Source organism: Salvelinus sp. IW2-2015, linkage group LG5, assembly GCF_002910315.2.
Source record: "Salvelinus sp. IW2-2015 linkage group LG5, ASM291031v2, whole genome shotgun sequence".
Classification (NCBI taxonomy): domain Eukaryota; kingdom Metazoa; phylum Chordata; class Actinopteri; order Salmoniformes; family Salmonidae; genus Salvelinus; species Salvelinus sp. IW2-2015.
In genome coordinates this window covers 32,170,200-32,183,563 of record NC_036844.1, presented here as the reverse complement: position 1 = coordinate 32,183,563, position 13,364 = coordinate 32,170,200, and the positions used below count along the sequence as shown (strand labels likewise).

At 41.1% G+C, this 13,364-nt stretch overlaps 1 protein-coding gene across 5 annotated transcripts in view; it reads right to left on the bottom strand.

The window, feature by feature from the left end:
• Positions 1-4,471: 4,471 nt before the first annotated feature.
• The window catches only part of nrxn2a (neurexin 2a), a 365,106-nt gene continuing 356,213 nt past the window's right edge, over positions 4,472-13,364 (bottom strand). For all 5 annotated transcript variants that reach the window (XM_070443705.1, XM_070443701.1, XM_070443703.1 and 2 more), the window contains 3 exon segments: positions 4,472-7,161; positions 9,654-9,738; positions 12,724-13,052. In XM_070443705.1, the coding sequence (XP_070299806.1) occupies positions 6,341-7,161; positions 9,654-9,738; positions 12,724-13,052 (1,235 nt within the window). In that variant the 3' untranslated portion in view covers positions 4,472-6,340.

Sequence of the window (13,364 nt, the reverse complement as noted above, 5' to 3'; positions counted from 1 at the left end):
AGTACAAATCAGGGTTGGGTTATAAAAAAATATCTGAAACTTTGAACAGTCCACCCAGCACAATTAAATCCATTATTAAAAAATTGAAAGAATATGGTACCACAACAAACCTGCCAAGAGAGGGCCGCCCACCAAAACTCACAGACCAGGCAAGGAGGGCATTAATCAGAGAGGCAACAAAGAGACCAAAGATAASCCTGAAGGAGCTGCAAAGCTCCACAGCGGAGATTGGAGTATCTGCCCATAGGACCACTTTAAGCCGTACACTCCACAAAGCTGGGCTTTATGGAAGAGCGGCCAGAAAAAACTTTGGTGTTCGCCAAAAGGCATGTGGGAGACTCCCAAAACATATGGAAGAAGGTACTCTGGTCAGATGAGACTAAAATGTTGCTATTTGGCCATCAAGGAAAATGCTATGTCTGGCACAAACCCAACACCTCTCATCACTCCAAGAACAAAATCTGCACAGTGAAGCATTGTGGTGGCAGCATCATGCTGTGGGGATGTTTTTCATCGGCAGGGACTGGGAAACTGGTCAGAATTGAAGGAATGATGGATGGAGCTAAATACAGGGAAATTCTTGAGGGAAACCTGTTTCAGTCTTCCAGAGATTTGAGACTGGGACGGAGGTTCACCTTCCAGAAGGATAATGTCCCTAAGCATACTGCTAAAACAACACTTGAGTGGTTTAAGGGGAAACATTGAAATGTCTTGGAATGGCCTAGTCAAAGCCCAGACCTCAATCCAATTGAGAATATGTACTATGACTTAATGATTGCTGTACACCAGCGGAACCCATCCAACTTGAAGGATCTGTAACAGTTTTGCCTTGAAGAATGGGCAGAAATCCCAGTGGCTAGATGTGCCAAGCTTATAGAGACATACCACAAGAGACTTGCAGCTGTAATTGCTGCAAAAGGTGGCTCAACAAAGTATTGACTTTGGGGMGGTGAATAGCTATGCATGCTCAAGTTCAGTTTTTTTGTCTTATTTCTTGTTTGTTTCACAATAAAAAATATTTTGCATCTTCAAAGTGGTAGGCATGTTGTGCAAATCAAATGATACAAACCCCCCAGAAATCTATTTTAATTCCAGGTTGTAAGGCAACAACATTTACATTTAAGTCATTTAGCAGACGCTCTTATCCAGAGCGACTTACAAATTGGTGCATTCACCTTATGATATCCAGTGGAACAACCACTTTACAAGGGGGGTGAATACCTTCGCAAGCCAGTGGATCTGTCAGATCTCCGTCAGATCCCATAGTCTTCAAACATTTGAATGTTTTTTACTAATTGCTGTTGTTTTGTAGGGTCATTGTCTTAGCAAACATTTGTTGAGCCCTGAGGGCAGGGTCAAGGTAAATGTGAAATCCTAAATACAACTTTCTGCTAAAAATTCTTAATTTCTACAACACTATGTCAGTTGGAAACTTGTTTAAATGTTGTTGAAACACTTTCTCTCCATCACCCTGTTTTGCAGAGTCAGCGTGGGGACGAACCTGGGGCTGATCCTGGAGTCAACGTGGGACCCTCTGAGGAAACACAGCCTTCTGTAAGAAACACATTGTTATTGTATTTATTATGTTTATTTACCATCACCTATTAATGTAATAACTTATTATCTACAAAGATAATTTGTAGATATTTCAGTTGGGAGCTAGCTGAGTCACCTCACTTGACTGATGCAGATAGTTTTCTAGGGTCCATCTCAGTGCGTTGACGACCAGTTGGGTGTTCCTGGAGTGGTAGTCTATGACCAGTGGACATCTCCCATGAACCAGGCACCTCTTCATGGATCTTCATTGATTGATTGATTGACTGACAGATTAATTTATGATAGTATGTCTACTGGAGACTGAAACATGTGATAATAAAAGTTAACACACATGGGAGATGTCAGTTAATAATTGGGTGTGTCATGTGACAGGGCTGTCAAAAAGAGAACAKAGTTGAACCCACCCGTTACCAACCCAGTCAGAAAGTGATTCTACACTCATCTCACTCACACATTACACTATGTTTAGACTAGGGCCCTGTGTTTTMCACAATCATGTGACATGCTGTAGCAAGATTTCGTCTTGTATTTAAGCCTTATCCAGAAATGAGAATTACACAAAAAATGAAAGCGATTGTCTAATGATGGTGCTGTAGAATGTGACATAAAAGAAAAGGTTTGATGAAAAAGCTCTCAATAAAGGTTAAAATCCAGGCATATCATGACTGCACAAAACACAGGTTCTTAATTCCGCTTCAGTTCCGGTGCTCTGCATGCAAATGAATATGGAACAGTGGTCCTGATAGAACATGTTTGTGACTCCCAGAGATAGTTTTGGAGATCTATCACATTTTTTTCAGTTAATCTGTTCTGTTGTATTGTTATTACATGTTAAGGTTGAACACTGACACTTTTGAAGCTTACACAGTTGTAGAGTTCCTCAAGAGCCTATGCATATCCCAATGCTGGATATGTAAATAATAATGTTATGAATTTTACCCCGCTCTCTCAAACAGAGAATTAGTGAACATAAAAGTTRAATCAGGAGAAACGACAGGGATTATCCAGTCGCTGTACATTTCAATGACCTGAAGTATGACATTTCCACCTTTAGATTTTGTGGCATAGAGAAAGTTAAGATATCAGACAGGGGAGGAGATATTAATAATACTCTGAGTAAAAGAAAATGTTTTMGGATTTTCACCCTCCAGATATTATTTCCTAAAGGACTTAATGATGAAATGCCTATGTATGTTATGTTGTGAATTTGAACATGAAATATGTGTCTATTGTAGATTACTCTGACGTTTTTCGTACGATGTACCCAATGACTAATGAAAACTTGCTATGCCCTCCCTCATTGAGGTTTTACAGACGTGTTCAATACGCCTTATTTATACACTTTTGTAATATTTATGAAATGCATATTGTTATATTTGGTAGCACTTATTTGTTTTTCSTTTGCCTCCAACCCCCTTCGATGTGTAGAACYGATGTGGGTGGGGCCAGGTCTACATAAGGGTGCAAATAAAAAAAAATCACAAAAGCTCTGACGAAGGKCGTGTGGCCGATACGTAAGCTTATTAAATATCGGTGATACTATCAAGAMCAGTGTGCGGTTTCCTTTTTCCTTCATCTTGTTCAATTGTTGCCATGCACCTGCAAATAAGATTGCTCAGATGTGCGAGTGCCTTTTGCATTTTATATTAGAATATGTAATGTGCAAAAATGTTCAAGGAAAATTGAAATTTGCAGTGTACAAACTTAACTTGATGAACAGGAATGACATTTACTCTTATTTTATTTATTCACCTTTATTTATACAGGTAAGTCAATTAAGAACAAATTCTTATTTACAATGACGACCTGTCTTACGGGTGGCCAAAAATAATTATCTGAAAGCCACGCCCCTAATAGGCCACTTGTGTGTTCTGTCCAATATTTACCCAGCGTTGGGTTACCAAATAACCCAAATTGGGTTGTTTTTAACCCAGAGAGTGTAGTAGGACCAAGAACATGTATTCAAAATAGCTTCTGAAGTTTTGAAATAGTATTTTAAAGGTCCCGAACAGTCATTCTGATTCCTATGTAAAATAGAATTTTGAGTGACTAAAACATCACCCATAATATATTTTTTCAGATAAAAATGCTCGAAATTTGAGAYAAAATAATTTCTCTCTCATGTCAAACTACCAAGGACTGAGCGGGCGAGGAGCTCATTTTGACTGACGGTTATTTGAAAACACCTATGTCAAGCATCATGGACGCAGTGAGATTATCTTAAGCAAATTTGCTGATACACAAAGCACTCAAAGAACATTGAAAATGCATGCAACATCCAACATACATCACATCATGGTTTCACTTTTTTGTTGATCCAACTGCTTGGTTATTGTAACAGCATCAGTATAGACAATAATTTGTCATAGCTTGCCCAAATGGAATTGTCAGCACTGCTTTATCAAGCTAGCTATCTAGTTAATCTTGGACAATTACAGTTGACACTGGACAGGGTGAGGTCTGGGTATACTTCATTAAAAAAAAATAGAGACTGCCAGACAATGTTCATAAACCATGACTATCAAGGATGTCAAGAGTTTTGCATGTCTCTTCATGTGACAAATGCACCAGTTTTGAGTGATCCTTCCCCCTGTTTGTTCCATCCTGGCTGAAGACCTAACTAACAACTAATTAGCTAGCACCAAACACAGATGAAAGGGGAAACCAATATGTATTTTCCGCCTTAGATGAATAGGGGAAAATGATATACGCTGACAAGTCAAATATTGGCACCTGTATATTAGCTACCTAGCTATGCATTACCTACCACTAAATGAATGCGCGTGTCATTGGAAGCTAAAGCTGAAGATGTCAAGTCATGTTTATGCTGTCATTATGGTGGCTAGGTGTAGTAGTGCGACCGATTCATTTGATAAGGCATTTGTACCCATAAAAAAGCCACACAACACAGGAGTATACAAAGTATATTACCAAGTGTATTTCCCCTCTGTCAATGTACTGTACACATATTAAGATTAATTTCACAGGAACACTTTACAATATCAWTGAGTGAGGACAGGAATATACTCTGGAGCAGTGGCACTTCATAAAAGAATAAAAGAATAAAGAGGAAATCCCAGAAATTGWAAATATTAACATAATACAACGGAGAGAATGTCAACACGACAGACAAAGAAAGACATGTTTTTCAGTGTACATAAAATGAAGAACCAAGAAAAAAAAAAGTACACATCATCCTTTGTGTTTTCTCTTGAAACGTTTACATACAATCACTAACCAGTCCTTAATGGAAATGTAATGCCATTCAACATTGAAAAAGAAAATGCTGAATATGGGTTTCTGTAGTCAGACAATGTTGTCTCATCATAGACAAATCTGTATCTGATTATAAAAGGCAACATAAACAACTGAACGCCTTATTTTGTTAAGGAGGAATGCTAACAAGAGAAACACTGAAATATCTGAGAAATAGCTATACAATTCACAAACCTTCAATAATGTCTCACAGAATAGTATTGTATTAATGGGTATAAAAACCAGAATACATGTTCAGTTTGCTTTCTAAGGAAACACTTGTTTATCTCTCAAAGATATGTTTCTACTGTTTGTGCCTTTCCAGTTTTTGTGTCAATATTGAAGAAGGAAGGGAAAGCCAGCCTCTTGACACAAGGTTGGGCATCTCCCCCTACCCAGGAACCACTAGAAAAAGTTCTTCAAAAGTGAATCTGTGTCCTGAAGCTCCCTTTCATATTCACTCTCTACTTCTCCTCATGGGGGATCTGGCTGGAGTGTTGACAGTGGTAACCGTGGAGGCAGAACATCTCTCACATGAAGTGTATTTTTCATGTCTGTTAGTCTATGTACTCCAGAGAACAAACGAGCAAAGCTTTTTCAATCCCAAGACGTCTTTACATACAAAAATGTTTACAGAGCAATGTCTTTGCTACAGTAGCATTTTGAGGAACTTCTTCTTGGATGGAATGACACACTGTAGATCTCTCCTCACACAGAGATGAGAGAATCTGGCTCATCTCATTCATCCAGATAGAGGGGTTGTTGGCTAAATTAGGCTGTGAATTGTATATTACTTTTGAAAACCTGTATTTTCCATAAGGAAAGAAATACATCATTATGCTTAAAACATGGTTCAATGATATTCAACTAGCAACATTTCACCATGGACAACCAGAGAGATAGACTGAGTGGAAAGTTGTTAACACGAGATAACACAAAATGGGGTAGACTAGTCTGCTGAGAAGGTGGGTCACTCAGTCTCCAAGTATGGGTATGGCTTTTGTTTATTCTAGTAAACGCTATTGGGTTGCTCTGTTGTTATTTACCATAATGACCAATCGGTACACACCGATACCTCTGACGTTATTAGAAGACAGAGAGACTTGAGATTCTTGAGAACTGACATTCATGCAAATCTGTTTCTATAGTACAATGGTCTTTTTTTATAGTACAATGGTCTCAGCTCAGTTTTCACTGTGAACCATAACCATACAGTTGATAGATGGGGTGCTATATACAAAGACAGCAAATGGATAGGCTTCTAATCCAGTATGAAATTGTATGTTAACCAATACAGTACTTGGTATGTGATAGAAATMAAAAATATATAATTTACCTGGAACTGTGAAAATACTGATGGCAAGTAGTTTTTTTTGTTAGTTTTTTGTGGCACAAATGTAACAATTACACCCTAAACTTTGGATGTTTATCTAGTGGATCATGTGGAATTTTAATTGGGAGAACCCCCTTTCCATGATTTTCCTCTAGCCTATCTCTCTCTTGCTCTCCTTCTCTCTTCTTCCCTCTCTCAGACYTAATACTCTTTTTGTTTGTTCTTGTTGCCCTTGGTGACAGCCTTGGCTACTGTAGCCGTTATACTTGGTGTCTTCTCTAGCTTGACCATGGCCCCGTTGCCCTCAGCAACTGGGTTGTTYATGAAGCTGTGTCCCTGGTCCGTCCGGTAGGAGCTCTCGTCACGGTTGCGGTACTTGTACATGGCGTAGAGGAGGATGAGAATGCAGAGGGCAGCAGCTGCCACAATGCCAACCACCATCCCTGTGGTGCTACTGGACTCCCCGATCCTATCCACCAGGCCGGGGTGCATGACCTTCTCACCGGGGGCTGTAGGGTCGGCTGTGGGCACATGGGGGAAATTGGGGGGGTAAGTTAGTCCAGGTGTATACCGGGATGACGGAGGGGCAGGGGGCAGAAGCACCTGGTCACGGGTGTTCATTTTGCCCGCGGGGATGTGGAGCTGGTCAGGGTTGGTGGTGGGAGCAGAAGGAGGGGGGCGGGGATTATGGGGTTTCTGGGCCCGGCCCTCACCAGCGGCGGGGGGAGGAGGAGGCAGGACTGTCCTGTCAGTGACCAGAGGGGAGTTTTTGTAAAAGTCCTCATCATCTGATTCCGTCAACTCCCCCGAACCAAAGGCTGAGACCTCCACAGGGTCACCGCAGTCCTCCTGGTCCGAGGGGCAGGGAGGGTGAGGGTTGGACAGCATCAGGGACTCTTTGGTGGTCTCAAGTGGGGACAGGGAGGTGGGAGGAGGGGGGAAAGCAGGGTGACGGGTGGCGATGGATGGGGGCTCAAGGGAATCCACTGTTATTATAGGCAACACTAATTCACCTCCTAGAAAAGAAACAGAGAAGATAGGAGGAGCACACATTAGAGGAGCATTACGAGACCCCAGACACGACTAATGAACAATTGTGCTCCTTATATTACAAACACAATGAGTGTTTAGAATGTTCCAAATAATCTAATATTACGCCCTGTAGGGGCAAGATAATTAATATGGAAGATATTTAATTATACAGTATTATCATCAATATGGATTTGCTTACAGGTTCATATTTCTGGACTTCTCTTTATCAAAAAATACATCAAATCACTTACGCACATCAACATATTGCCCCATGATTTTTGCATGAAGAGAAAAAAAAAGCTGATATATTTACTGAACAGAAATATTAACGCAACATGCAAGAATTTTAAAGATTTTACTGAGTTACAGTCATATAAATCATATAAGGAAATCAGTCAATTGAAATAAATTCARTAGGTCCTAATCTATGGATTTCACATGACTGTGCAAGGGCGCAGCCAGGGGTGGGTCTGGCRCCCAAGTTGGTGGGCCTATGCCCTCCCAGGCCTCCAAGTGGGTGGGCCTATGCCCTCCCAGGCCTCCAAGTGGGTGGGCCTATGCCCTCCCAGGCCTCCAAGTGGGTGGGCCTATGCCCTCCCAGGCCTACCCCTGGCTGCGCCCTTGCCCAGTCATGTGAAATCCATAGATTAGGGCATAATGAATTTATTTCAAMTAACTGATTTCTTTATATGAACAGCCAATCAGAATGAGTTTTATTTGCAGTTTTAGGCGGTTGTTTCCATGTGAGTGACAACATTTGTTAGAGTACTAAGGTTGAACATCTTTCATGTTTGTAAACCCACATCAAGCCTTTCTTGTAAGTATTTAACCTCTCATAGCAGGAGTTTCAGTTTTAATATAACCAATAACAAAGGCACACATGTATTAGGGAACAAAGCTGTAAAAATATCAAGGTTAGGAAAACAATGAAAAAATCTAATAAAGCCGATATATATACTGAACAGAAATATTAACGCAACATGCAACAATTTWAAAGATTTTACTGAGWTACAGTTCATATATGGAAATCAGTCAATTGAAATAAATAAATTAGGCCCTAATTCACCTAACTCTACTGACAGTGTTGTTAGTAAAGGGAGTGTCAGGGAAGGGCAAGAGGAGACGTGGAGAGAAAGGGATCATGACAATGTCCGTTTATCTGGATAATCTGTGACATCCTACAGGACATCCTGCAAGACATCCTACAGGACATCCTACAGGACATCCTACAGAACAAACTGGGGACAATTAAGGCTGACCGGTCTGTCATGATCTAACGTCGCTTCTGAAACACTTTAAACATTTTCATGAAAACAAGAATTCCTGTTATTACAAAATGAAGTAAGAAAAAACAAACCTTTCTGCATATGGAACATGTAATACATTTCACGAGTAACCCTAGTAGTGACATATGGAGCCAGAGGCAGTGAATATGAAGATAAGTCATCCACACACACCAGGGTCAGAGCCTTCTGTGAGATGGATATMAGCACTGCCTCTGCCAACCAGCTGTACATTGAAGGTCCCAGCTGGGTCGTTATTGAATTACGGTAACATTTGAGCATGGCATTTGGAAAGGAATTACTACATTTTTCTAGATTCTGATTTATTTACATGTATTTGYGTACATCTTTCCATTCTAAATCAACTAATAATGGTAGCTTAAATGACTAAATCATATTTATTATTTGTTTTTACCATTATGATAACATTGTGCCACCAGTAGGAGTAGTAACCCCAATGATGGTAACACCACTGATGGTAGCACCAATGATGGTAACACCACTGATGGTAGCACCAATGATGGTAACACCACTGATGGTAACACCACTGATGGTAACACCACTGATGGTAGCACCAATGATGGTAGCACCAATGATGGTAACACCAATGATGGTAACACCAATTATAGGTACATTTTCTGAAATGGAGGCCACACATGCTCAAATGTAAGGTCATTAAACCTTAAAAATTGACGAGACGGATATGATTTAAATGGACTAACCCCAAGTGACATTTAGGATTAAGACACCAAATTATCAATGGAATCCTGAAATGTATGACATAGACCCKATTTACCACTGCAATTCAAGAATGACCCAGCTGTTTCCCCCAGTTGTTTATTTATTTTGTTTAGGGGAGTGGACACAAAAGGGTAGAAAGAGATTGTATAATCTTCAAATAAGATCCTTGGCAGTAATGACATCTCTCCTAACAGTGAGTTCAGAGCAGAGTTAGTAGCTGAGGAAAAGACTAGCAATGAGAAGAGACAAAATGGCAAACTTAAAAGTAGCGATAATAAGGCTAGCTAGATCAAGAACCATACAATGTATCCATGAGCTGGTTAAAACTAGCCTACTGGTCCCTAGTGTAGGAAGACACCCGGTACAGTAGGGGAGCTCCTGCTCCCTCCCGGTCCCTCCTAGGGCCTTGATATGACACTAAACCCCAGGCCAAGGCTGACAGACAGACTCACCTGTTCCAGGCTCACACTCCTCCAGATCCTCGTCATCACTGGGACACTCAGCAGACGCCACCAAGATGTCATCCGAGTTCTGAGACTGAGGAGAAGAGGACACAACGTTGTTGGCTTTGAGATCTATACTGCCTTTTACCAGGATCTTTAAAACTCTTAGTTGTCAATGTCAGACATGAATAAAACAATAATACAAAGGTYTTCCAAAAAAATAAACTTGAAGTGAAACTTCATTATTTGAGAATTCTAAAATGGCTAGTCTGGAGTATTGCAGCCATTGCTGTTTCCACCAGATCAATAGTATAATAAAAATCCATTATGGGCATGGATTCAATTTCACAGGGTTAGATCCATGATGCAATGATTGTGCTTAAATGTATGCATTCAACAATATCCTGGACTACAGAAGCTATATAAATATCACACTGTTTGACCAGGAAATTACATTAATGCATCACTTGGTCCTCACATGTCAAGGCACAGACACCTCATGATAAATCATATCCACACAGGTTGGGTATGAGACACCGCTATTTGACAGCTCTCACATACAGTACATTATTCATTGGCCTGCCCGGAGCGCTTTTCAAAGAATGTAGTTACTACAAGCAACCAGTAGGTGTAGCCAAAACCTAAAGCTGTCTGGCATTATGACCTTCAGAAAYATCACTGAAATTCAACAGGGGCTTGAGAAATCTAGTCTATGTAAATCTATGCTAATGCTCTCGATTTACATAGACAGGGAAGTAAGCAGTTAGGCCATGATTGACATCAATGTATCTCCTTCATTATCGTATGGACAGGCCTATTACCAACTTATTCAGCTGGAGGAAGGAGCCTTTCGCCCGCCGCACCATATCAATTTATTTACAGACAGACACATGGAATGTGTCCGGAACTAGACATGCTTACTGGGCCATAGCTATTACAGAGTACAATCATCCAGCAAATGTGCTTTTAAGACATTCATCCAGCAAATGTGCTTTTAAGACATTTGGGGCCATAGTTAGTGTTTTAAAGGGTATCAACGCTATGTTTTGTTCTCAATAAACCTTCAGTAACTGCGATCAGAACAAATTGTTTTGCCGTTTGAAACGGGAGGACGATAAAAGAGTTGTCTTGTTTGGCACTTGTGTCTTGCTCTCTAATCCACACAGCACCGTTGTGGCATTTTGAGTCTCTATTTAAAATATGCTGCTGTGCTGTTATTAGATCTGCCTGACTGCATTCATAAAGCAATTAGTACCTCCTCCCTGTGTTTGTATATGCAACGCCTGTAGTTTCATAAGACATGTTTATTGTTTATGGTGGCATTGTAGGTTTTATTAACTTGGTTTGTTTTGGAAATGTATGACATGACACCATAACTAATGTTCAGCCCGGAGACTGATACACAAATCCCATTAAAAGGAAAACCACTACCTGAGAAATAAATACAGCATTTCATATTCCACTACTGTCGTCTAATGGTACAGAGGCAGTTGACCGTGTTGTTCTGTAACATGCCCATAGGAGTCCTGCTGTCTTAACCCTACGGAGTACAGGATGGAGGATACATTCTAACCACAACAGAGGGGAGAGGATTGCCAAGTGATTACACAGGTGTTTGTCTCTCCTATTCAGAGTGTTAGAGAAAAACATGACAAACAGTCATTTCCTACTTTAAATATATTTTAGACTTGTACTGAATATTTTGATAACCTCTCTTTCCATGTGACTGATGTTGATTTAAATATTCAGATAGCTCATGAACATAACTTATGTTTTCATGTGTTGAGAGGGCAAGCGTGGTAGTTAGCCACATTCTGCTGGGAGCCTAATAACAGTCTCTCTGTAAACCCTCTCCTGGTCTCCCTAGGGCTATTTACATTCAGCAAGACTGGATTAAAGCTACTTAAAGGTTCTACGTGGGGTTGAATTTAGGTTCATCAACATTCATGCAAATGACTACCGTATCGCTGGATATGGAAATAGGCAGTTTAGCCGTGATTGGCATAAATTGTTATTGAGCGTGACCTTCCTTCATCTCTTGATGAACAAAGTCGAAGGCTGAGCATATAAGGTTTAATTCCAAGGAATGGGGGAACAGAGGATGGTGGTCTCTTGACAAGCTACACTGAACGTGGTGTGGCCTTCTGCTTGGATCTATGTGCCCAGGGGCGGACTAATAATAGGCAGTGTAGAAAAATATTGTAGCTTTATCTGCTAAAATCCCTGTAAATCTAGCTTTTTGGGGATTTGAAAAAAAAAGAAAGAGAGCATCACATCTCTGAGGCAGTTGACTTCCACAGGGTCTGCTAGTTGTGTAACTGCTGTGCACTGTTACCATGACATTTAAAGGCACAATACAAACAGACAAATGGAAGTGAATGCATTTCCCCATCAGAGAGTAGCCCATATTTCACCTTGGAATGAGAGTTTAACAAACCAGCAATTGGAAAAACACGTTCAATAGAGCTAACTTATGTTCAAAAACATGTCTAGGTCCAGTGCCTTGTCTGTGTTCCCTTATTGAAAATCTCTTGGTTTTAATGAGTAATTACTGCCTCTTATTGGCAGAGGCAAGCAGCATGGTTATGTTGAAAATGTGCAAGGGAATTGAGAGACATGGAGATTGTTCCTGTGAAAGTGTTCTTGAAGGGTCATTTTTGTAGTGCTCTCTGATTTGTCTGCCTGTTGAGCTTTTATGTAGATGGATGTCTCATGCAGCCAACCTCCTGGGAAAGGACACACAGTTTGTCTGTCTATCTGTCTGGCGAAGTATCTTCACAGAACTCTCCCATCTAAATGGTTACTTATGCTGTCGGCCTAATGTTTATCCCTCAAACTAGCTCACCCACAGTCCTGTCAGAATCACCTCTAGCATTAGGAGAAGACCGTATAGTTCCTTATAATACAATGTTAAAGCCAGGATTACTGAATGGGGGACTGTTAACATACTGATAAAATGGCTAGTCTGAGTCATTAGCCATCATTACATCACCTCTTGCACCATTGGTCACTAATAATGTTCAACATGGCCCTAGTACCCTGCCCTGCCCACAAGCCCCCACTCGCCCCTCCCTCTGACCTGGGAGATGCTCTCCCTCATGCTGGGTGAGCGTTGCCTGCGGGTGGTGGTGGTGGCCATGGTGGTGGTGGTCTCCATGATGGTGGTGGACATGTCGGAGACAGCCAGTGGGGTGGTGGAGGTGGTCTCAGTGGTCAGCACTGACAGTGAGTCTCCCACCAGCCTCAGGTTCCCCTCAGCCTGGACACTGGGGTCACTCTCTGCCGCCAGCTTAAGCACCTGCAGGCCGTTATAGTAGAGACCAGAGATCTGGCCCTGGAACGGCCGGCCTTTATCCTGACCCCCGATCTTTATCGCTGCTTGGCTGTTGAAGATGGTCAGCTGTCTTCCTATAGTGAGGTAAAGGAAGAGGAGAAAGAGAGATAGAGAAAGAAAGAGATAGAAGTGGAGAGAGAGAGACAGACACAAACAGGCAGACATCCAATTACATTTAAGCAATAAGGCCCGAGGGGGTGTAGTATATGGCTAATATACCACGGCTAAGGGCTGTTCTTATGCACGACGCAAAGCAGAGTGCCTGGATACAGCCCGTAGCCGTGGTATATTGGCCATATACTGTACCACAAACCCCTCGAGGTGCCTTATTGCTATTATAAACTGGTTACCAATGTGATTAGAGCAGTAAAAATAAATGTTTTGTC